The following is a 25,291-nucleotide window of genomic DNA, read 5'->3' on the forward strand; positions in this document are numbered from 1 at the left end:
AGATCATGACCTGAGCTGAAGTTGGCCACTCAACCAACCTAGGCACCCCCTGATGCCTCAAGACTTAACGGCGTTCATGGAATTTTGACTACTTTTTATACTGTGTCGAACAAACCTCTCTCCCTTTTGCAAGGCTTGCCCAAAGGAAGATACCACCGAGTTCCCTCCAGTACAACAGTCTCAGGGAACAGCCTGAATCTTTGTCCCAACGCCCCCGGAAAGAGACCATTAACCAGAACCTCACGTGTCCTCTCCAACTTAGATATAGGGAAATACGGAAATCCAGCTAATGCCAGAAACAGACTCCCAAGGTATTGGGGGGGAGTTAGGCTGTAGAGGTTTTTTAAGCTTTCGGAGGATTTCTTCTCCTCCTCCCTACTCTCCTTCTTAGACCTCTTCCACCCTGCCCCCTTAGCACCAGCTGTTACTAGTAAAATAGGCAAGGATATACTCTGAATGGGATGCCGTCATCCAACCCTGTTCTGGTGATTCAATGGGAACTATAAGAAATCAAACCCAGGGGATCATAAAGGGTACTTGAAGACCTGGGCCTCCAAGGTATAGAGTGTGAAGACATCTCCTGTGAACTAGTAGCTAGAGTCCATTTTTTACTTTGCCAATTCATTTATTCATTCATTTTGAGAAAGAGAGAGAAAGCACAAGCAGAGGAGGGACAGAGAGAGAGAGAGAGAGAGAGAGAAAGGGAAAATCCAAGCAGGCTCCGCACCATCAGCGCAGAACCTGATGAAGGGCTCAGACCCAGGAACTGTGAGATCAAGACCTGAGCCAAAATAGAGAGTCGGACGCTTGCTTAACCGACTGAGTCACCCAGGCGCCCTGTGAATCCTTTTCTTTACATTGGTTTATGATTAAAGAACTCAGAATGTTTGAACAATTACTTTTAAGTGCTTAAGTAAATGATGTGGTAAGAATAAAAGTGCTGAATGAGAAATACATCGTTTGTGCCTTCTGTCACTTATTCTCACTAAGGGCCCAGGAAGGAGGGACCTGTCATCCATTTCCTGAGCTGTGTAGACACATGACAAGGGGAATAATTCCCCGTGCCCCTGCCCCTGCCCTGCAGTGCTCGAAGAATCAAAACAAAATGATGGAAGCAACTATAAGGTCACACATCTCTTAGCACTTCAGTAACAGAAAAATGTGCAAGGAAACGGGCTTTCTGCTTTTATCTTCCGATGCCATGATCTAGCCCAGAAAACCACTATACTTCCCTGCCTCTACATGGCAGCCAGTCACGAATACAAGATGGATGTCCCTACAACACAGCCTTGGTGTCAAGGCTTGGTGGGCATTAAGCTGCCTCTCTCCGTCCCCCACCGCTGGAATCCAAAGGACAGACCTGCATGTTCTCTCTCATTCTTGATTCTTTAAATGATCTTTCATGATTTGATCAAGTGAAACCCTCTACTCTCCCCCTTTCAGTAGTATACAAAATACTGAAATTTTAATGTTTTCTCATTATACTGCCCCAAAATTGCCAGAGTCCAGTTCCAGCAGGTCCAGGGGTCTCTGAAGGATGGACGGTGTCAGTGAAAGGGGGTGAGAGAGCCTCATATTTGTTTCTGATCACCAGGCAGGCATCTCTGCTCTGTCGGTTTCTGTGTCCTTATGTATAGGTTAAGTGATAACAGGACACCAGCAGGTGGAACTTTTACAACGAACAAATCTCCGTGATAGGATGCTTTGAAAAGTGTACAGATTCAAGTTTTACAGTGGCATTCTGGCAAAACTATCCTAATTACAGTGAGCTAGTAAATTCCATAACTAAGAGGAAAACAAAACAGGATGTTCTAAGTGAAAAACAGGTAACATAATACATTTGTTTAAACTGGTAGTAAATCTCACAACTAAGAAGACAACAGGATGTTCTCAGTGAAAAGCGGATAACATGCACATTTGTTTATATGAATAATGCTAAGATTAAGTCATAGGTTGAGTGATACATAGACAGGCTAGGAGTCATCCTGTCTGGCTTACAAGAGGAAGAATGTATTTGGATTGGTTAGTAGATTGCTTGTGTAAACCCTATTGTTTGATGCTGAGGGTGCAAATACCATCGGGACCCTAAATGTGTCAGCCTTTATATATGGGTTTATGTTTTAGTTACTCTTACCCATCCTCATTATGATGTCAGTGTAAGGGAAGGTATCTGTGGCTCCAATTAACAAAGGTATAGATAGCAACTTATGTCCCGTCCTTGTCTGTTTCTTATCTCTAAGTTAGGCTCTTTTTCTCTGGGCCAGAGTTAATTGTAACTCTTGTGTTCCTAGCTCCCTTATAATTTATGTGTTGGGTCTGCAAAGTTCATTAGAAGAGCCTTTGGGCAAACATCTACAGTGCTTTGTCTAAAATCTTCTTCATAGAGGGGGGAATATGCTTCTTCTCATAAGGTGTCTGTGTGGGAAATACTGGTCTGATGTGGAGCATTGTGAGGCCTAATGAATAACAAGAGTCCCATTCCCAATTTGAGCCAGTAACAGGAGATACCAGTTTCGCTTCATGACAGGAGCTGTGCAAACATCTGCCATTTCCTCACTGTGCCTGTGTCATCCAGCGAGGTAGATGCGGCTCCCAGCAAAAATCATTTTAAATACCCCCCAATGGTTCACACATACCACATGGGGCAGGCTGTAAAGTGCCCCGTCTCCCCCTAAGATGTCCATCTCCTAATGCCCAGAACCCACGAGTGTGAGTTTATGCAGTAAAGGGGATTTTGCAGATGTGATGTTCAGATGGGGAGACTATCTGGGATTATCCAGGTGCCCCCACTGTTATCACGGAGTCTTTATAAGAGGGAAGCAGGATGCTGGGAGAGAAAAATCTAACAACAGAAGGAGAGGGTGTGAGGGAGAGTTTGAAAGATGTTTGGCTGCTAGCTTTGAAAACAGGATGGGGCCACAAGCCAAAGAATGCAATCAACCTCTAGAAGCTGAAAACAATAAAGGAAACAGATTCTCTCCTAAGCCTCCAGAAGGAACACAGCACTGCAACTTTGCGGGCTACAGGAGAAATGACCCTCTGGGCAGCGCATCACGTTCTCCTCTATGAGACACTTGGCAAGCACTCACGCTTAAGGTCTGAAAGCTATGGTTCTCAAAGTAGAACCAGAGGCATCAGCATCACCTGGGGACGTGTAAGTGCAATTACTTCTCTGGTCCTCCCTCAGACCTACTGGAGCAGAAACTTTGGGGAAGCGGCCCAGCAGCTGGCATTTTTTTAACAAGCCCTCTTCCTAACGCGGAGAACCACTGATTTAGAGTTGCACGTGACTTAATGAAAATTGAAGTCATCTAAAACTAGTCTCACAAGAAAGTAAACTTTGTTTTATCACAATTTCTTTAAAAAGAATGTATAGAGCCTATAAATACCATACTGAGTCATTTGTAGCTTTTGGAGGAAGGACAGACAACGCTAAAGAAAACTGTGGCGTTATCTAATTGAAGTCCTCTCACCGGCCAAAACCTCTTCTCCCTACCTAGCATGCTAGAGACTTTTCTTTCATCCACTCATGGCATACTCTCTAGAGGCATCACACCTTATTTCTGAAGAATCACTTGTGAAAAGAACTTGTACCCTCCCCCATCTTAAAAATGGATCTAGGGGCATCTGGGTGCTCAGCCAGTTAAGCATCCAACTTCAGCCCAGGTCATGATCTCATGCATGAGTTTGAGCCCCTCATTGGGCTCTATGCTGATAGCTCAGACCTTGGAGTCTGCTTTAAATTCTGTGTCTCCCTCTCTCTCTGCCCCTCACCCACTCAATTCTGTGTATGTCTCTCTCCGCCTCAAAAATAAAAACATTAAAAAAAAATTTTTTAGTTAAAAAAATGGCTCTATTACACAACTAAAAAATGCATTATTCTCTTAAAGGAACTCTCATTAATCCCCCTCACAAATAGGTGTTATATGAGCAAAAAGTGGGTAATTTTGTTGATCATCTTGAGGACACCTTGTCTTGTTCTTTAACTACTGCTCATTCTTTCTACTTTCTTCGAGCATACTCGATTCATTTATATTCAGGTTTTCCTATTTTCTTATATAAACTGCTTTAGCTATATCCTGAAAGTCTTGATAAGCTATATGTTTATCATTAAGTTCTAAATATTTTCTGCTTGCCATTATATTTTCTTCAGCAGTCCATGAATTAGAGGGTTTTTTTTAATTTTTTTTAAGTTTATTTATTTATTTTGAGAGAGAGTGAGAGCAAGCAGGGGAGGGGCAGAGAGAAAAAGGGAAAGAATCCCAAGCAGGCTCCGCCATGTCAGCACAAAGCCTGAGGAGGCTCGAATTCACGACCTGTGAGATCATGATCTGGACAGAAATCAAGAGTCGGCTGTTTAACCAACTGAGCCACCCAGATGTCCCAAGATGTATTTTTTTAAGGTCTTATTATTTTTTTTAAGTTTAGTTTGAGAGAGAGAGAATGCGAGCGTGGGAGGGGCAGAGAAAAACGGACAATCTCAAGCAAGCCCCACATGGTCAGCGCAGAGGCCAGATGGGGCTTGAACTGATGAAAGTGATACTGTGAGATCATGACCTGAGACGAAATCGAGTCGGATGTTTAACCAACTGAGTCACCCAGGCACCCCTTCCTGTCTGATTTCTAACATAATGATCAGAAAAGATGATCTGTATCATCAAGGATCAGCAAACTTTTTCTGTAAAGAGCCGGCTAGTAAACCTTTCAGGCTTTGCGGGCCAAATGGGCCTCCGCTGTAGGTACTTATCTCTGCCTCTGTTGCCCTAAAGCAACTAAAGAGAGGATGTAAATAAGTGAAAGTGATTGTATTCTGACAAAATTTTACTTACAAAAGTAGGCAACTGGCCTGATTCAACCAAGAGACACCGTTTCCAACCCTCGGTCTGTATAGTACCAATTCCTTCGGTTACTGTGAAGACTTGCTGTTACCTAGTACTGTCCTAACTTTCAGCACCATGCTTGAAGCTCCATTATCCTCTTATCCTCCGCCTGTTCCTCTTCTTTAAGGTTCAGGCCTGGTCCAGGGAAGCATTTGCTTTTGTTAAATTGTCACAGTGAGGGGCGCCTAGGTGGTCAGCCGGTTAGGCATCCAACATCAGCTCAGGTCATGATCTCACAGTTAGTGGGTTCAAGCCCGGAGTCGGGCTCTGTGCTGACAGCGCAGAGCCTGGAGTCTGCTTTGGATTCTGTGTCTCCCTCTCTCTGTTCCTCCCTGATTCGTGCTGTCTCTGTCCCTCAAAATGAAATTTTAAAAAATAGTTTAAAAAAAATTTTTAAATTGTCACGGTGATTCAGATACTGGGTTTTTTTAATCAGAGAAGCCCCAGCTGCCAGCTTTGCCACTTGGTGAGTTGGGGCAAATTACTTAACATCTCTAATCCTCAGGATCTCACTTACAAAATAAAGAAAATAATCGTACCTACCTCATGGGGTTGGCCTAGGGAAGGATTTAATGAGATAATCCATATATGGCACCCAGCAGAGTGCCAGGCGACTTCAATCATGATCAGTAGCATTAACATCATCATGCCATTGTGTGAGGCAGGTATCATTAAACTCATTTTACAAAGAAATTAAGGCTCAGAGATGTTTAGGTAACGTGCCCCAAATCTGATAGCCAGGGACAAAGCACCGATTCCCACCCAGAACTTCCTGTCTCCAATCCAAAGCGTCCAGGCCTCGGGCTCGGATTAATCCAATCACACTAACAAGTGAGGAATTAATTGACCGTATGCCATTCCTTAGGCGAGGCTGCATTTTCAGACACGCGGAGAGGGGAATTGCGGAACGCACAGGGATGAATCCTTCGCGGTTCAAGATTAGTCCTTACGGGAAATAAGAGTTCCGCGAGCTCAACGAGTCAACTGGCAGGCCAACAGGGCCCGGGCGGTGCCAGCAGAGGCGGGAAGCCACCAGACTCCGGGAACCAGGGTGCCGCGGTTTATAATCCGGACAAACTCCACTTTGGGCTCGATCGGCGCAGGAGGTGATGTTCCCCCAGAGGCGCAGCCGGGCTGGCGCTCCTCAGCCCGGGTGACCTTCCTACCAAGGGCCGCGCTGCCCTTTCCGGCTCCCCCGTTCCATGTGCCCCGGGTGCCTGGCGCCTAAATATATCACCCAGGTTGAACCTCCCGGAACACGCCTTCGCTTTTTAAAAGCCGGGCGCCGTCATCACCTCGAGACTCATAAATCACAGCCCTGATCTGCCGTGGATGCAGCGGGTGACAGGGCCCTCAAAGTAGCGACGAATTCAGCCCCTTTCGATGACCCGGGCTTTTCGGTCTTTTCCCCCCCTCCGCTCGCCGCACAGGGCATATCGTGAGGACCGCCGGGCCCGCCCGAAGATCTTGCTGGTCGCTGGATAAACAGCCCGGGAAGCTCCATCTCTCCCAGCCCGGGCTAAGCCAGGGACTCTTCAAAGCCACATCCAGTGACAATCATAGGGGTTTTCTCCGCCCCATCGGTGACGGAAAACTCGTGACTCGGACCTGAGCGCGGGGCGGGCGCAGGGCAGCCGGGGGCGGAGCTGCGAGCCGGGCTCGCTAGGAAGCCCCCGACGGGCGGCGCGTGCGCAATCGCTCTCCACGGGACCTCCTTCCCGCCGCTGAGACTCGGAAGCGGTACGCCAAATCTGTCCCCGCGCAGCCGCCGCGCCGGGCGCCGAGCGGGGCGACCAACCTCCCTGAGGCACGCCTGTGCACGTTCCCACGCACGCTCCGGCGTACGGCGGCGGCCAGGGGTCGCGAGCCGGTGGAGGACCCGCGCGCGGAGGAGCCCGGCGAGTCAGCGCCTCTTCCCTCCCTCCCCCACTCCCCTCCCCGCTCCCTCCCCCCTTCCCAAGAATGTTCCGCTACGAGGTGAGCTCTTGCGACCGGAAGTAACCCCTCCCTCCCTCCCGCCCCCCTTTTCGTCTCTCACCCCCCGCGCGTCTGTCCCGAGCCCCTGAGAGAGTAGGGGGCTGGCGGCGGGACCTCCGGGACAGAGTAGAGCGCTTGGGGCCTGGGGTCGCGGGCTTAATCCGAGGGTGGTGAGCAGGCTCCAGGGGACGGGACTGTCCTATCAGTAGCCGCCGGGGAGAGTTGGCCTCTGTTTTGGGGTGGCCAGGGCCCGTTAAGTACCGTAACCAGACCGCCCCCCCCCCCGGGAGGAGCCGCGGAGGGGAGAGCGTCGCACCCACGGACTTGAGGAAGAGTCTCCCGGGAAAGCCTAGAAACACGTTTCCCGCCCCGGACCCGGAACCACCTCCCCTCCAGTTGCACACACACCCGTGCGCACTGGCAACCAGCGGGTCAGGGGGTGCCCGGACTTGCCCTTTTCTGGGGCCGAAGACTGTTTCCCAAAGAGGGCTCCCCGAGTTGGGAGGGGGCGTGTCCAGCAGAAGTTCCTTCTGGGCGAATGCAGGGAGACGTGGGTTTGGTGACCATCCCGGGAATGTAGCGACAGTCCAGAGTCCTGACCCTGCCTCTAACTCACTGTATGACCTTGAGCAACTCCTAGTCTCTTGACCTCAAGTTTCTAGATTTGTAGGCTGAAAGGGCTGCTCTGGGTGATCCCTGAGAGCCTCTGCAATTTACAAAAGCAGTGATTTGGTTAAGTAGATTGCGATTTTGAAGGGCGTGCAGCTGGAAGGTGCTTGTGATGTGGAGGCGGCTGTATGCCTGCTTTGTGTGAGGTTGGGGAGGGCTGAAGACGGGTAGAAGGGCCCTTTGGCCTAACCTTTCCTCTGGGAACAGCCTAGGGAAGTGGCCTGGCAAGGCATATCTCAGACCTGCCTGTCGATAGGTGGTCTTGTGATTCTGAGCCTGAACAGTGGGGACACATACACTTGATACGAAGGGTTCAAGACCGAACTGACTTGATGCAGACATGGAGAGAGAGGATGAGGTGCAGTAGGATGAGTTGCCAAAAGAAAAAAAAAACTTGGGAAATTAGTCCATTGAAAACTAGTGGGGGGGCGGGATATAGTATCTAGCATTGTGGAGCAATCCACAGGCTTTGCCAAATCTTTGCCTCCTTTAACCCTCAATAAGATACTGTCCCTGTGTTACCAGCCAGAGCCTAACACAGAGCCTGAGACACAATAGGTACTTTCGAGGTAGGTCATGCGTTAACTAGGATATGACTTGCCCAGGTTTGCACTACTTGTAAGAATGGAGCCAGAACTTGAACTCCCCCTATCACAGCTTTTCCAGAGTTCACTTGATTGGGGTTGAAAATTCAGCTTTCTGTTTTATCACCAGAGTTTGGGCCTACAGAAAACAGGATGGAAAATGAACCAAAAGCTTTTTAAAAGGGCAAAATAAAATATGGTTGAAAACTTGACGTGCATATGGGAAACGTGATACTTTTGTTGAAAATATATATATATATAACTCAAGCAAAATAATGAAGTGGGCATTTTCAGCTGTCATTACTGTTCTGACCAATGATGTGAAAAGAGTTGGGGGCCTAATTCCTTCATTGTGTGAGGAAATACTGTTCCTAGATTCTTGAGGGAGAAATGGAGTGTTTGGGCCAAGAGAAATTGAAAGAAGATACTGAAATCTTCCAATGTCAGGGAAACTGGCATAGAAAAAAAATGCTGTCTTTACAAGAGGTCATAATGAAGCTATTCTGATGATGGGGAAAATAAAATGAACTTTTTTTTTAATGATTTTTTTCAAATTTTTATTCATGAGTGTGAACTTAATGAATAGCTAATCTCTTTTCTCTTTTTTTTAGTCTTTAGAGGATTGTCCTCTGGACGAAGATGAAGATGCATTTCAGGGCTTGGGAGAGGAAGATGAAGAGATTGATCAATTCAATGATGATACATTTGGGTCAGGTGCAGTTGGTAAGTGACATCTTTTTCTTACAGTGTCATTTTGGTCTCTTGCTCTTTTCAAATGTTCTCTGTTTTTAAGTGCTTTAGTAGGAGTAACTGCCTCCACAAATTTGGCAAAATGTTCTTGGTCTGAAAAGAGTTCACTCCTCATTGGAAGCATCTACCCCACTCCCCTGGGCCTCTATTTTCCTCAGGTGTTCTCTGAGCCCTGTGCATTCCAGCTACATTACATGGTTACATAGGTTGATACTACAAGGAATGCAAATGTTCAGACATTTTATAAAGATTTAAAATAATACTAGAAGGAGGTACTTTTTATTTGTGGAACATGTAACTTTTGGAAAAGTAGTAAAGTAAGAGAAAACTTGGACTTGAGTGTGTAGATTTTAAACTTCATGGGCCAGGGCGCCTGGGTGGCTCAGTCGGTTGAGCGTCTGCCTTCGGCTCGGGTCGTGATCTCACGGTTTGTGGGTTCGAGCCCCATGTCGGGCTCTGTGCTGACAGCTAGCTCAGAGTCAGGAGCCTGGTTCAGATTCTGTACCTCTCTCTCTCTGACCCTCCGCTGCTCACGCTGTCTCTCTCGGTCTCTCAAAAATAAATAAAAAAACATTAAAAAAATTTTTTTTAATTCATGGGCCGCCTGGGTGGCTCAGTGGTTAGGTGTCCTGACTCTTGATTTTAGCTCAGGTCATGATCTCATGTTTCATGGGTTCGAGCTCCTCATCTGGCTCTGTGCTGGCAGTGTGTAGCCTGCATGGGATTCTGTCTCGGCTCGCTCTCTCCTCTCTACTCCCTCCCTCCCTGTCATTCTCTCTCTCTTTCTGCCTCTCCCATCATGCCTACTCTCTCTCAAAATAAAGAAATAAGCTTTAAAAAATAAAACAAAATTCAGTTAACCAATGGTATATTGCTTGACCCTGCTTTTGCCTTGTAGTATCTTCAGTAAAATAGAAAGCATTTTATTCCAAGCCTTGTGGTAATAGGAAGTCTTAAGTTAGGAAAATGCTGTGCATAGATGAAATTCTCCCATCCCTGGATGTGAACATTTATTCTAGGAATTGGAAAAGGGTAAAAAATTAAAGAGCCAAACTAAATTTAACATGGCTCAAAATTATAATTACTAAAATGGGAAACTTAGCGAGCACACTTACATGATAAAGTTCGAGAATTAGAGATCCTAGAACAAGTGTATTAGAAAAACATACTTTCCAAAAAATAGGTAAGAGTCAATGCAAATATTTTTACTTAACTGTTGGTGTTGAAAAGTAGCAATAACAGTGTTTCTGTCGGGATGTGTTACTGTGTGTGATTTCTTTGGCATCAGCATTTCTGTCTATGCAACAAACATTCAAAGTTAAGTAGCAAGAGGAAATTATGCAATAGTGACTAATCTGAAGATGTTGAATATCAAAAACAAATAGATCTTAGAGGTGTGATAGTGGTTACTCATTCTGCAGTGACCTCAGCAGCTTAGGTTGATTGGAACTTAGACTAAGTGGAATTAACTGGGGGGAAAAACCCGTTTGCTATTGTTAGTCGAGGCTTACAAAATTCGGTAGAGGTCTACAACTGCCACTATTGGGAACAGCAAGAGAAGTGTTTAAGGTAGAAGCAAGACTGATTACAGAAGGAAACCGAAGACCGTTTGGATCATAGCCATAGTTTCGGAGATGAGATCAGCCAAGAGAAAGACATGATCAAAGATGCTGTTCTCTCTCCGTGGAGATCACCGAGGAAGAGATGTAGAATAGAATTGCAAATGAACTGATGTGAATTGCAAATCATATTTGGAAGTTACTTTAGCATATAACCTATAGAATACAATAGAAGCTACAAACATTGTGTGCTTGTTTCTAGAACTCCTTTTCTCTTAAACTATTGTGCTGAATGTTACCATTTTTTAGCAAATTCCTCACCATTAAATGAAATTGATGGGATTGATTGACAGATGATATATTAAGATAAAACAGCATAGTAACAGCCCTCAGTTTTGAACCCGGACAGAAGAGAAATAATCTTGCCTCTACTCATGGACTTTCAGTGTGCTATGGACAATCTTTTTCTGCTTCTATGTTCCTCACACGTTGGGGAAAAGATTTCCTTAAAAGGATATTGGAGTGTGCTGCACTCTATTTTGTATGATGGAAAAAAAGAAAAATACACACATGTTGAAAAAACCCCTAGGGTTACACAGTAAAAGAACAGGTAGTAAAAAGTAAAGGCAGTGAAACAGCATATGGTTAGCCCAGTTTATACCCAAAGACATAAGTGGTTAAGACTGTTCTTGTTCAACAAAGTTTATAATGGAAAAGAGATTTCTGGGGGTGCTGGGTGGCTCAGTCACTTAGCGTCTGACTGTTGACTTTGGCTCAGCCTGGGATCTGACAGTTGGTGACTGTGAACCTCCACCCATCAGGGTCTACAGTGATTGCCTCCTCTCTCTGCCCCTCCCCTGCTTGCCTGCATTCTCTCAAAATAAATAAACATTTTTTTAAAAGTGGAGATTTCCAAATACTAGCCCTCTCCTTTGGGAATATGATATACTTGAATTATAAAGTTAAAATCATAATTCTTTATGATATCTTGATATAAATGTTATACAGCTTTATAAAAAAAATTGCTAACTCAACCTGTGATTTGTTTAATACACCTGTACAGGTGGTGTGAAGAATTTAAACCAAGAGGGGCACCTGGGTGGTTCAGTCAGCTGAGTGTCCGATTTGGCTCAGGTCATGAATCCATGGCTCGTGGGTTCGAGCCCTACCTTGGGCTCTGTGCTGACAGCTCAGAGCCTGGAGCCTGCTTTGGATTCTGTGACTCTTTCTCTCTGCCCCTTCCTGTTCATATTTGTGCTCACTCTCTCATGTGCACTCGCGCGCGCTCGCTCTCTCTCTCTCTCTCTCTCTCTCTCTCTCTCTCTATCTCTCTAGCAAAAGTAAATAATTTTTTTAAAAATTAGGAATTTAAACCAGAAGGTAAAATGTCAGACCTCTGACATATGTTATGGGTCGATGGTTCTTAACTCAAGGAGTGAGTATCTTGAATAACACTTGTTAGTACAGTAGTTATTTTAAGTCACTGGCTCTGAATGCTCTAATGTCACCTTTTCTTAAGAAACTAGTCCTTGTCTTGTGCATGGAAAAATGTTTACATCATCTTAAAGCAGTAAATGGCCACAGTAATCTTAACTCATTCTCTAAAAATAAAAGTTGACACTTAGGAAGTGCTTATTATCTGCTAGGCACCAACTAAATGTTGTGTTTATGTTATTAATCCTCACAGCCTCATGAGGTAGATACTATTATTATCCTCATTTGAACAAATGAAGAAACAGTGTGAGAGAGGTTAAGTAACTATAAATACAATCTGTAAACTACCAGTTACGTTTAAAATCAGTGAGGAATCTTTGGGACTCTCCTGCCCCCGCTTGGAAGGGCTCTCCATTCTTTCCACTTCCCTTTAATTGATAGGTGTTACAGTCGTTAGGGACTTAGGCTGCCTTAACATGAACTCACCTGTACTTCCTTTTCATTTTGTTTTTATTCAAAAATATTCCTGAGACAGCAGCCCAGAATTCAGGAACCCACATGGGGTATATAGATTAAGTAGTTAATGGAAAACAGATACTTCTTTTTTCTTCATTGCTCTGGTATTCTTTTGCCCAGCGTTTATCATATTGACCGTTGTGGATTGAGGTCAAGCATTGGCATGTCTATGTAACTTTATTTTTAGGTCATTTGAAAAGGATACGAGTGAGGTATCCTCTTCTAGAAGAGGGCATGTGACCCCTTGACAGATTGCTTCACATGAGTTTTCACAAGAGCAAGGGAAACCCAAAATGAAGAGGACAGTGTTCTGCGGCATGGCGTCCTTGGCTTACATGTTCGAAACAGTGACAGTCCATTCACAGCAAAGCCATTCTCACAGAATGGCCCTTTAACCACTGTTTTTAAAATGTATTATTAAGGACAGATAAACTATTCATCTTTGGTAGGATCTAGTAAACTTAGTGAAGATGAGCATGGGGATGCGGTGAATGAAAACAATTCAAGTTAGAATTCTTCTGCATTAGGAGCCATCTGCTAACAAATTCGCTTTTTAAATTGGGGAAATAAATGTCTTTAAAAAAAAATCTCCTAATTCAGGATTGTATAGAGTCCTTGTTTTTTGGCATCAGTGAGTGAGTAAACATGGCAGGAAGCCATGCTTGAAAAACTTGCTGGGCTCACTCTTCCTTAGCAAAGATGACACAAAATTAGTGTCGCAACTGATTTTTAACTACACTCGTCTTTAAGAATATTTTTCCAGGTAACTGATAATTTAAGTTAATATTCTAATTTTATGTAAAGTGCATTTTTTTCTTTACCACAAATAGTACGTTCAGATATGCCACAGTGCCCAAAGACTAGACAGTGGTTCTAATCACAGCAAAGTATACATCTAGAGGTCTCTCTTCCCTTGCTTTCTCGATCACTAGTGTTATGTGATGCATTGTTATGTAATAAAAATAGTAAATTTTAAATGTTTATAATCTGACCCCACAAGGGACTTTGCCTACTTAGTAAATCTTTGTGTGAGATGTTAAAGATCTGTATAATATTCATTACGGTGTTGATAATTACATTGAGAATTTGCAAATAATCCAAATCTCCATCAGTAAGGGATCAATTAAATTAGTATATCAATAGAATAGAATCTTACACAGGTGTTCAAAAGAATGAGATAATATTATCAGTAGTTATATGCCTATTTGTGTGCATGAAAGTTTGTCTAGGATGTATTGCTTAAATACAAAGAAACAAAGGGTACCTGAGTGGCTCATTTGGTTAGACGTCCGATTTCTGCTCAGGTCTTGATCTCACGGCTTATGATTTCAGGCCCCACATCGGTGTCTGTGCTGACAACTCGAAGCCTGGAACCTGCTTTGGATTCTGTGCCTCCCTCTCTGCCCCTCCCCTGCTCATGCAGTGTCTGTCTGTTCGTGTGTGTGTGTGTGTGTGTGTGTGTGTGTGTCTCTCAAAAAAAATAAGGAAATGTTAAATTTTTTTAATAAAATACAAAGACAAGTTAAACTTTATAGTTTGCGTTTAAAAAACTTAATGTACCTGTAGAATTGTGGGGAGCCCTCTAAGTTATATGTTTGTGTGATGTTTAAATTCTTTAAAAAAATTTTTTTTATCTTTATTTTTAAGAAAGAGACAAAGAGAGACAGAGTGTGAGCAGGGGAGGGGCAGAGAGAGAGGGAGACACAGAATCTGAAGCAGGCTCCAGGCTCTGAGCTATCAGCACAGAGCTGGACACGGGCTCAGACTCACGGACCGCAAGATCATGACCTGAGCCGAAGTCGGACACCTAACCGACTGAGCCACCCAGGCGCCCCAATGTTTAAATTTTTAAATAAACACGTATTTTCTTTATAAGCAGAGAAAAGAAAAAGATAATTTTAACAAGTTCTACATGAGCCCCTCATAAAATTGTCTGTAAATCTAAATCTTTTTTTTTTAATATAACACAATTTATTTTTTTTAACATATGCAATTATTTTCCATCATTTACAATACAGTAGTTACAATGACACTCCAAACAGAAAAGCAAAGTAAAAAATCAAAACCCCAACTTCTATTTCATGTAATTAGACTTATACAGAAATTAGAAAGTTAATCTTTTTTTTAAAGTGGCTCCCATTTATTATACTCCTAGTGTTTACCAGGCACCTTTTTTTCCCTTGTTCTGGTGCCTTCATGCCTTCAGTTTTTCCTTTCCTCTTTCTTTAATTGAGGTATAAAGAAAAATCATGTGGAAGGATTGCCAGAATTCTGTGTTTCTAATGTTAGTTATAAAGAGAATTACCTATAACCCTTTCTGTTGAATGTTATGGGACATAAAGAACAAAACCAAAGTAAGAAAATATATATGAATACATAGGTTTTTTGTGAGTTTGAAAGTCTCGCGCATTTAGATGAGGTGGGTGAAGGCACCGTTAAAACGAAAAGATTGCTCAGGGAGCGCTTCCATGAGGAGGGAAAAGATAACCTGAATTTGAATACTGAAAAGAGCCTAATAGTGAGTAGAGCTTCTAGGATGGAAGCAGAGCGGAGGGATGAGGTCAAGGAGCCCTGGAGACGGAGTGCCGGACACAGGGTCTGGTTATGGAGAAGCCAATGGAGGGTTCTGCAAATCTGGGTGCTGCAGCGGGACTCAAAAATAATGCTGCGTCAGCCTAAAAGGCACGAAAACAACCTGGTGCCAGCACTGCACACTGTATGGACCTGCACAGGAGCGGCAGGAGGACGGGACCCAGGCCCAGGTCCCCGTCACCTTGGCCCTGACGTATACAGTCGTCAACTGGATATTTCCTCTCCTTTCCCCGCCCAGCCCCCCCACATCCCCACTGTGTTCTCCGTACAGCAGGCAGAGAATTTCTTTCAGAAGGTCAAGCCACATCAGAACCTCCAGTGTCCCGTGGCCCCAAAGACCCAGAAGGAGCTCCCTCCTGCTGCCTATCTGGCCTCATTTTTATTTTCCTCTGTTCTTTCCCCTTGATCATTCTAATCCAAACACCGTCCTTGCTGTCTCTCAGAATCATGAGTCACCTTAAGTCCTTTCTCCAGTCCATACCTCTGTCTGGAACACTCTTCTCCCAGATGTCCATATGGCTACCTACCTTACTCTTGGAACTTTGCTCAGATGTCACCCTCGCAATGAGAAGTACCTGTGAGCACCCTATTTAAAGTCTTCAAGATGCTGCTTTTCTCTGTGCTCCTGTAGGGCTTCATCTTCTGATAGAGTGTCTGGTGCACTTAATCTGTACACGTATTGTCTGTCTGTCTTTTCCGTGCTTGAAGGAGTGCTGCAGGCGGGCTGGGTTTTTGTCTTACACACTGATCTGTCCCGTGTGCCTAAAACCGTACTTAACCACATTAGTAGGTGCTCAACAAATATTAATTGAATGAAATGAACGGATTTGAGAGCTTGTGAAGAGGCTGGCAGTTAACAATCTAAAAGAAGGTGTATGCTAATGCAGTGAGTTTTAACTTCCCTTCTTTGCCAGAATCTCAAAGCCAGCGAGTTGCCATGTACTATCACCAGTTTAGAAATTGTTTTCAGAATCGAGTTTGGATACCATCGATAATATATTATCTAACTGTATGAACTTCGTTCCTGGTAAGATGTTATTTGTCCTTAAAAAAAAACACCCACTTCCATGTTCCTTTCAGTTCAAACCTTAGTTCATGTCCCTAAGTGGAAATTTACTATCTTCTGAAGCTAGAGTTGTTCATTTGGTTCCCAGAAGAATGTCATAAAACTTTTTAGTCCCAGTATGAACTGTATTTCTTTCTTACAATTTCCTTCGAGATGACGACTGGCAGGAGGCGCACGAGCGCCTGGCTGAATTGGAAGAGAAGCTACCAGCAGCGGTTCATGAACAACCAGGCAGTGGAGAAAGGGATGAGATGGACTTGCTGGGTGACCATGAGGAGAATCTGGCGGAAAGACTCAGTAAGATGGTGATTGAAAACGAACTAGAAGATCCAGCTATCATGAGGGCAGTGCAGACCAGGCCAGTCTTACAAGTGAGTAAGTTACTCCGATTTGAGCAGACTGGTGATTGAGTGACGTAGTGAGCTTTGCCATTTTGTTTCCTCCTGAGAAACTCCCCGTCCCGTAGAAAGTTGGTAATAGAGCTCCTGATCGTAGCAGTTGAAGGCGGGGAGTAATGTATGTTGTGGAACACTATCATTTCCTTTCCTCACGCAGTTGAGACTCTCTTGGAGCCTTGTTCACCAAAAGCAGTTAAATGGCCCAGAAAGCCCACACCATTCCAGACTTTGTGTATGTGTTTTCCTTTATTGTTAGCCCCAACCAGGAAGTCTCAATTCCAGCATCTGGGACGGATCTGAAGTTCTGAGGCGAATCCGGGGACCACTGCTAGCTCAGGTAGTGAGCACTTTCTCTGTACGCAAATTCCCGGCCTCCGCGGATCTCAGGTTGGCTCCCGTTGCCACCCTTTCCTCACCGAAACAGCGCCCAGATGAGTGTCGTGCGCCGTCATGACGCTGATTGCTAGCCTCGCGCTCAGAGCTGTCCCTGTTGATCGTGCACTTCCTCGGCCTCCGCGCCATGCGCACTTTCCGTGCTTCAGTTTCAGAAGGCTGAAAGGGAGCCATCAGAACTCAAATTTGTTAGCTTACAATTCGAATTACTTGAGTCGTTTCTAGGCAAAACTGTGGGCGTGGAGAACAGATCAGTGTTTGCCGGTGTTTGGGGGTGGTGGGAGGCGCTAACCAAGGGACAGTACAAGAGAAGTTTGGGGGTGACAGAACTGCCCTGTTCCGTGATTGGTGGTGGCTCCACGACCCCGTGCATTCTCAAAATTCAGAGGGCTCTACGCCAGAGAGTGAACGGTCCTGACAAGAAATAGAAATAAAACTTAAGAACAAATTCTCAGGATGCTTTTGGCATCTTTATGGATTATTAAAACATTTTAAGTTGGCTGTGAACTAATTTCTCTCTTTTTTTAAACTATTTCCTCAATTAGGAAATGCCTACAGTGTCTGTATTAGAATACGCCCTGCCTCAGAGGCCCCCACAGGGCCCAGAAGATGATCGGGACCTTTCTGAGCGTGCCTTGCCGCGGCGGTCCACGTCACCTGTCATTGGGAGCCCTCCCGTCAGAGCCGTCCCCATCGGCACCCCACCTAAGCAGATGGCTATACCCAGCTTCAGCCAACAGGTACCTCTCATTAACAGGCCCTCAGCCCAGGATATTGGGAATCTGGGCAAAATTATTTGGGAAATTGGCGATGCCGGGAGGAGGGTGGATGTTGGGGTAGGCCTTAGAGTAGACAGAGAAGTAGCCAGTGAGAGGAGAAGTTAGCACGAACCAGAGACACGTTTCCTCACGCCCTTTCTTGGTGCTGCTGCCTCTTAAGTGGGGGAGAAAAAGGGTAGTTCCGCACATTTAGCCTGTATATCCTTTTCAGAGTGTTTTGCTGGCTGCCCGAAACATTGGCAGAGAGGTAACTGAAAGCTGGGGGGAGTGGGAGCACACAGCGTTGTCCACATCCCTTTTTACCTTTAAGATATCCCTGCTTTCCCTAGAGCCTGTGCAGTCCTGTTCCATAGACTTCCCTCCACCTGAAACCAGCAGCTGAAAAGGAAGGCCAATTTGGAAGGTATGGGGGGAGGGTGGTGTTGGTATGGCCTAGTTAGGCTCAGTATCCTATGAAACGGTGGAGTCCCAGTGTATCACAAAAGAGCTGAGCATGGCGGCCATATCACAGGGGCTTCAGACTAGGACTTAGTTAATCCTCCAGCTTTCTTATCATTCCTTCTCCCTCGCTGCTACCAAAATACATCCTCTTGCAGAGAATTTGCAAGTCAGAATATCTGCTGGTACCTCCCTCAGATAGCATGGAAGGGTGGGGATAACTGGAGAATTAGCTAAATCTTCAGTTGCAAGTGGCACGTTGCTTGATATTTATGAGAGGAAGTAACCAAAGGTTCTTCTGCGAACCCACAGCCATAGCAATTTGCTTAGAAGTAGGGCTTTGCAGTGAGTTCACGTGTCTACCAGTACTCGAGGGGCGGGGGTGTCGGCGGAGGAAAAACTGACTTCACTGAGTGTAGTTGTGTATATGTTTGTCCCGATAGATCCTGTGTCCGAAGCCTGTGCACGTCCGGCCCCCGATGCCACCACGCTATCCTGCTCCCTACGGTGAGAGGGCGTCCCCAAACCAGCTCTGCAGTGTCCCGGTAGGTCACTCTGCAGCCTCGGGAGAGCGCGTGTAGCTTCTGAACACTGCTCATATAGACAGCTCCTAAATAAGGTGCGCTTTTTGTGGCCTCTGTGCTTGAATTTCTAGATCTTACAGTCCCCACATCAGAAGACATGGTTCATCGTGGTCAGTTGTTTCCTACCTGAGCTTTTTTGTATCTTTAAAACTCCAAACTCTGCCTGATTATTTTGTTTCCTGCTATTTCAGTCCCCATCCTACTTCCTTTTTCAGGTTACACGAGTGTGGTGCTTGCTGATTTCTAGCATTGCTCTCTTCTGTATTCTGTCCGTAGGTAGCTTGGCTATACAGTTTGAAGCATTTTTATACCCAGGTTTATCTGGCATTCCTACCGAATTCTCTGTTACATTGATTCACCTGTTTCGCAGGATATATATAACTTTCTGTCCTTTTTTTCCTCGTTAGAACTCGTCCCTGCTGGGCCACCCATTCCCTCCTAGTGTTCCTCCTGTCCTGAGCCCCCTCCAGCGAGCACAGCTCCTCGGAGGAGCACAGGTAAGCCTGCGACTAGCCCCGCCCACGAAAAGCTCGCCTCCTTTCCAGACATTCCCTGGATGGTGTCCCTCTTTGCCGTCAACCAGTCTCTGCTGCCTCTTGATTTTTCCTGTACTTTTTTCAAACAAAGTTATTGGTGGAAACAGTATTCACTTTTCTGTGGGTAAAAGCAGGAGGACTTGCTGATGAACTAAGTCTGAGATCTTGTCCCTCTTTTCTAGCTGCCGCCTGGACGGATGTCTCCCAGCCAGTTCGCACGGGTCCCTGGATTTGTTGGCAGTCCGCTTGCCACCATGAATCCCAAGTTGCTGCAAGGGCGAGTGGGGCAGGTGCTGCCCCCAGCGCCGGGCTTCCGGGCCTTCTTCAGCGCAGCGCCCCCCGCCGCGCCGCCTCCCCAGCAGCACTCCCCTGGCCCGGGGCCTCACCTGCAGAACCTAAGGTGTGCGGACCCTGGCCGCTGTGTGCCTGTTGTGGCCTTCGAGGCCTCATGATGTTTGTAAGGGCATGAGACAGTCTTGGATCCTCAACTTGCCCAACACGGAGATGTTTGACAGCCTCCAGGCATCCTTCCAAATTAGCATTTCCCTAAAGTCACATGCTTCCTGTCTGTATTTGCACATTGCTGGTTAATCATCTCTTTTATTTCTTCTAACCTCTCTTAGGTCTCCCTTTATATCCATTTTACAAACACACAGACCTATGCATTAAGTACTTATGGCTTAACAGGAATGCTAATCTGAGAGCTAGCTAGGTTGCTCGCTTCTGCTCTGGTTTTGGAACAGGGGTTCAAGTTCGGCTTCTAGTGAAACTATGTTTTATTATATACCATATATCAGATTCTTCAGAGAAACAGAATCTACACACGTGTGCACACACACACGCATATACATGTACATGTTTATAAAGAAAAGATTTATTTTAAAGAATGGCTAAGGAGATCTGTGGAGCAGGCCAACAGAGCAGAAATTGAGATAAAAGTTGAATTCGCAGTCTGAAATTTGTAGGACAGGCTAGCAGGTTAGAAACTCAGGCAGTACACTATATGTTAAGTAACTTGGATTTAAATACAATTAAAAGATTAAACAAAAACTCAGGACTTCTGTGTTCCAGTTTTGAGACAAAATTCCTTCTTGTCTGGGAAACACCAGTTTTTGCTCTTAATGCCTTCAACTGGTTGGGTGAGGCCCACCCATATTGTCAAAGGCCATCTTTTTGGTTTTTAAATGTATGTTTGAGAGAGTGTGTGTGTGAGCAGGGGAGGGGAAGAGAGACAGGGAGAGAGAAATCCAAGCCAGTTCCATCCACACTGCCAGTTCAGAGCCCAACACAGGGCTCAACCCACAGAACCATGAGACTGTGATCTGAGCTGAAATCAAGATTCAGACACTTAACCAACTGAGCCACCCAGGCACCCCCTAGTAATTAATTTTTTAAATTTTACTTGAAAAAATATTTTTTCTTTCTTTATTGTTTTATTTTTTTTTTACCTGAAAAATTTTTAATGTTTATCATCGAGAGAGAGAGAGAGACAGAGCATGATTGTGGGAGGGGCTGAGAAATGGGGAGACACAGAATCCGAAGCAAGCTCTAGGCGGGGCTTGAACTCACAAATCATGAGATCGCGACCTGAGCCCCCTGGCGCCCCTGATTTTCTTAATCACATCTGCAAAATACCTTCACAGCAACATCTCGATCCGTGTTTGACCAGAAGAACAACTGGGTACCAGAGCCTACAGCCAGTTGATTTAAATTGACAGTCACTCTTCCTTTCTTTTCCTCTTTTTTTTTTTCCCCAGCAATTATTTATTTTTGGTGCTAGAGCTTTTAAAAAATTTTTTTGTTAATTTTATTTATTTTTTAATTACATCCAAGCTAGTTCGCACATCGTGCAGTAATGATTTCAGGAGTGGACTCCAGTGACTCGTCCCCTGCGTGTAACCCCCAGCACTCATGCCAACAAGCGTCTTCCGTAATCACACGTAGATCTGTAGTGTCTCCCCCAAATAGTTGAAACAAGGCACATTAAGGCTTTTAAGAGACTTCTGTGAACAGGAGGGAGAAGAAAAGTAGTTCCACTACTTTGCTGCTAATTCACTCACATTTTATGATCCTCTTCTTAGGTGAAAATCAGTCTCTGTAGAAGACATGTAAAAAATATGTCTTTTCCTTCTGAAAGATGTGAGAATAGACTTGAATATTCCCTTGGGTGAACACGTATGAAGTTATGCTGTGCTGACAACATTCTCTAAGATTTCAAGTCCCCAGAACAACAGAATTGAAAACCTTCCCCTCTTCCCTCAGGTCTCAGGCCCCGGTGTTCAGACCAGACACCACTCACCTCCACCCACAGCACCGGCGGCTCCTGCACCAGCGACAGCAGCAGAACAGGAAGTATGTACTCCTCCTTCCCCCTCAGCTTCTAGTTTTGACAGTGCTATTTTTTTTTTTTTTTACTTTATAAATTTTAGAACGAGTAGGGGGAGGGACAGAGAGGGAGAGCACGAGTCCCATGCAGGCTCCCCACTTGGAGCTTCGGAGACCAATGTGGGGCTCAAACCCATGAACCATGAGATTGTGACCTGAGCTGGAAGTTGGTCCCTTAAGCAACCGAGCCACCCAGGTGCCCCCATCAGAAATATAGTTTAGATCTAATTTTTTTTTGTCATTTTATACTGCTTACCAAGTTTTTACCATACTCTTAACTACCTTTTGTTTATAATTTCAGCTCAGAGGTAACTGAAAGATAATGGCTAGTCTTAACTTTAGTCTTAGGTGAAACCAATAGTCGCTCTTTATTTTTGCCTGTAATTTAATCTTCACTCAACAAACATGAATGTGTATTGACGTAGGCAGCCCTGGCTGTGTGGCAGGCGCTGGGGTAGGTTTGGCGGCTTAAGAGAACAGGGCCCGTCAAAGCGCTGCCTTCGTAGCCGTGGTGCTCTGTGATCGTTCAGATACAGAAAATAAGAAAAGCAAACATAGCTTTGAGGTTTCTTTAGCTTTCGGTTTTATGGTTCTGTGTGTGTAATTCCTTTTGACTTTCAATGAAGCTCTAGAATACTTTTTGCAGGGGAAAAAATAGAAGCTCTTAAAATAAGACACAAAAAGGGCACCTCTTAAAGGAAAAGATTAACATATTTGACTGTTAAAATATGAAACTGATAGTGCCTCTTTAACAATATGGTTTCACGTACTTGAGGATTTGTTAAGAGGGTGGATCTCATTCATGTGGAATGTCTTACCACCAAAAAAATAAACCAACGGGAGATCCAGAAACCCTCATGGCCGTTGGATACAGCTGTTCCCTCACACGTTGTGATGTGGAAAGGTTCGAACGTGTCCAAACATACAAAATTGTAGGCATTAAATTCGTGCAGTTCTTTTTCCGTCATACCTTAGTAAGGCTGATGCGATTTCTCTCATATGTGGAATTTAAGACGCAAAACAAATGAACAGAGGAAAAAATAGACTCTGAACTCTAGAAAACTAACTGGTAGTGCCCGGGGGGGGGGAGACTGGAGGGCGGGGATTAAGGAGAGCACTGAGTAACGTGTGGACTGCCGAACGTCGCATCAGTCACCTGAAGCTCAAAAACCAAAGGTTTCATGCTGACTTATAATCAGGAAAATACAGATTAAAATTAGATAACCATTTTACGTCATCTGACAAGCAAGATTTGAAATGTCTCAACACTGTCACTGGTGGCAAGAATATTGGTTTTACAGCCTCTTGTGAGAGAATTTGACAGTAGATAATGAGGTTGGAAACATGGCTACACCACAGCCTAGCAGCTCTCCTTTTTGGTACATCCCTGGGTGTGCTGTCGATACAGATAAATACGAAGAGCATGATGTCGAATAAGAAGCAACGTGTCCAGTATCATTTATGTAAAACGTAAAGGCACGCAGAATGATACTGGATAATATTTCAAGATGGACACACAAGTCGTAAGTCTTAAAAACATTTCCGGGAGCCTCCACACCACATCAGGCTGGTGGTTCCTCTGGGAAGGGAGGGAAGCTAGAAACTGGGATGCAGACGGCTGTGAACATGGTGACAGTGTATTACTTAAGGGTCCTGTGTCAAACTCCGCAGAGCTTCTTAATTAGAACTAAGCATTTTTGTCCCCCTTTGTCCCCTTTTGAAGTGGGAGAGGCTCTCACTATTCACCAGAAGGTTTCTATGTGTGCAAATTGGGGCAAATAAATTTTTTTTTTCACTGAGCCTTAGTGGTGGATAAATGAATGTTTATTGTGAGCTTTGCTCTGTATTTGGAGTGTTTCATGATTTTCAACAAGTTAAAAAAGAAGTGTATAGACGGGGAGTCAGATTCTGTGTTCACATCTCTTTGGCCTCAGTTTATTGTCTTCCGTGGAGAAACTAAAACCGCCCGCCTCGGAGGTTCTTGTCGGGCTGACGCAGAAGTCCGCGGGAGAGTGCCTCCTCGCTCCCAGGGAGGCACTCCGATCTCCGGCCTTGCCCCTCGGTGTGTGTCCTGTAGCTCTTCTTTCTCAGATTCTGTCAAGATTCAGTTCTTCTCACTTGTTTCTTAACAAAAGCAAAGTGGAATCTTTTTTTTTTTTTTTTTTTTTTTTTACCTGACCTGGTTTGTTCCTGTATTGTTATAAAGCCGAGGAAGGTCCCGACTTGGAGTGCATGAGCTCTGTGTTTGGTTTTTCAGTCAGCATCGGAGTCTTAACGGTGCGGCAGAGAGAGGAAGTCACCGGAGCAGCCATCAGGACCACCTCCGAAAGGACCCCTACGCCAACCTCATGCTGCAGCGAGAGAAGGACTGGGTCTCCAAAATCCAGATGATGCAGCTGCAGAGCACTGACCCCTACCTGGACGACTTCTATTACCAGGCAGGTTTAGCCCCTCCGGCTGGCGAAGGCACGCGTGGGAGTGTCGGTAGACATCCGTGCTGACAGGTTTTTCTTTGGAGGTAGTTTCTGGGTGGTTAGGAACTCACCACATTCTGTCCTCTTTTCGAGCAGGAGAGCCTCTCACTGGTCACTAAAAGGTTTCTGTTATGTGCTGTTCATTTCTTCCAGAGGCTCTCAGACCAGTGTTTTGAAATTGTTCTTTCAGTCAAGAATAGTCTGGATGCCTGGATCGGTCAATTGAGCATACGACTTTTTTGAGAAAGGGGCGAGGGGCAGAAAGAGAGGGAGACAGGGTCCACAGGCTCTGAGCTGACAACAGAGAGCCCAATGTGGGGCTTGAACCTATAAACCGTGAGATCATGACCTGAGCTGAAGTCAGATGTGCAGCCGACTGAGCCACCCAGGTGCCTGTAACCATCAGACTCTTGATTTCAGCTGAGGTCATGATCCCAGGGTCGTGGGATTGAGCCCCGTGTCGGGCCCTGCACTGACAGCATGGAGCCTGCTTGGGATTTTCTGCCTCCTTCTTTCTCTCTCTCAAAAATAAATAAACCTTTAAAAAAAAGAATATTGGCCGCCTGGGGTGCCTGAGCGGCTCAGTTGAGTGTCTGACTCTTGATTTCAGTTTAGGTCATGATCCCAGCGTCGTGGGAAAGAGCCCTCCCCCATGGGGCTCTGTGCTGAGTCTGGAGCCTGCCTGAGGTCTCTCTCTTCGGCTCTGCTCCCCTTCCCTGCTTGCTCCCCACCCCCCTCTAAAAAAATTAAGAAATAAATAAAATCAAACTTAAAAAAGGTATCGATAGTCTAAAGATATTTCCGTTGGTAATTGGCTTTTCTGAGGGCTGGGATTTTTTTGAGAAGTAAACACGTAGCCGTCTAGTAAGAACGAAAGATCAGAACGTTTAAAGAGTTCGAGCTGCTGACCGCCCCGGGCACGTTGATGTGGCGATAGAGAGCAGCCGGGCTCTGGGCTTCTGTTGCAACTGAACTCCCCTTCTCACGTGCTAGAATTACTTTGAAAAACTGGAGAAACTGTCAGCTGCTGAAGACGTGCAAGGTGAAGGCCCTAAAAAGGAGCGCACCAAGCTCATCACCCCTCAGGTGGCCAAGCTGGAGCACGCCTATAAGCCAGGTAGGTCCTCAGCTCGCGGGGCCGCTGACACGCCGGAATGTAAGCAGCCGAGCCGACGGCCGGCCAGGGAGAGGCAGGGGAGAGGCAGGGGAGAGGCAGGGGAGAGCGGTCTGGAACTCCCTTGTGGAGGACGGCTGTCGTCCTGGCGTGCCGGCGCCTC

At 45.3% G+C, this 25,291-nt stretch overlaps 1 protein-coding gene across 3 annotated transcripts in view; it reads left to right on the forward strand.

Moving 5' to 3' along the window:
• Positions 1 to 6,588: 6,588 nt before the first annotated feature.
• The window catches only part of PATL1 (PAT1 homolog 1, processing body mRNA decay factor), a 30,730-nt gene continuing 12,027 nt past the window's right edge, over positions 6,589 to 25,291 (forward strand). Inside the window, exons 1-11 of one of the 3 annotated variants that reach the window (XM_029956280.1) lie at positions 6,590 to 6,857; positions 8,722 to 8,833; positions 16,181 to 16,398; positions 16,682 to 16,762; positions 17,364 to 17,558; positions 18,479 to 18,580; positions 19,027 to 19,116; positions 19,338 to 19,555; positions 21,418 to 21,507; positions 23,798 to 23,978; positions 25,008 to 25,131. In XM_029956280.1, the coding sequence (XP_029812140.1) occupies positions 6,843 to 6,857; positions 8,722 to 8,833; positions 16,181 to 16,398; positions 16,682 to 16,762; positions 17,364 to 17,558; positions 18,479 to 18,580; positions 19,027 to 19,116; positions 19,338 to 19,555; positions 21,418 to 21,507; positions 23,798 to 23,978; positions 25,008 to 25,131 (1,426 nt within the window). In that variant the 5' untranslated portion in view covers positions 6,590 to 6,842. Of the gene's footprint in view, positions 6,858 to 8,721; positions 8,834 to 16,180; positions 16,399 to 16,681; positions 16,763 to 17,363; positions 17,559 to 18,478; positions 18,581 to 19,026; positions 19,117 to 19,337; positions 19,556 to 21,417; positions 21,508 to 23,797; positions 23,979 to 25,007; positions 25,132 to 25,291 lie in introns of all 3 variants that reach the window. The other 2 variants (XM_029956281.1, XM_029956282.1) reach the window with 2 other exon arrangements.

The sequence above is a fragment of the Suricata suricatta genome, chromosome 11, assembly GCF_006229205.1.
Source record: "Suricata suricatta isolate VVHF042 chromosome 11, meerkat_22Aug2017_6uvM2_HiC, whole genome shotgun sequence".
In the NCBI taxonomy this organism is placed as follows: Eukaryota; Metazoa; Chordata; class Mammalia; order Carnivora; family Herpestidae; genus Suricata; species Suricata suricatta.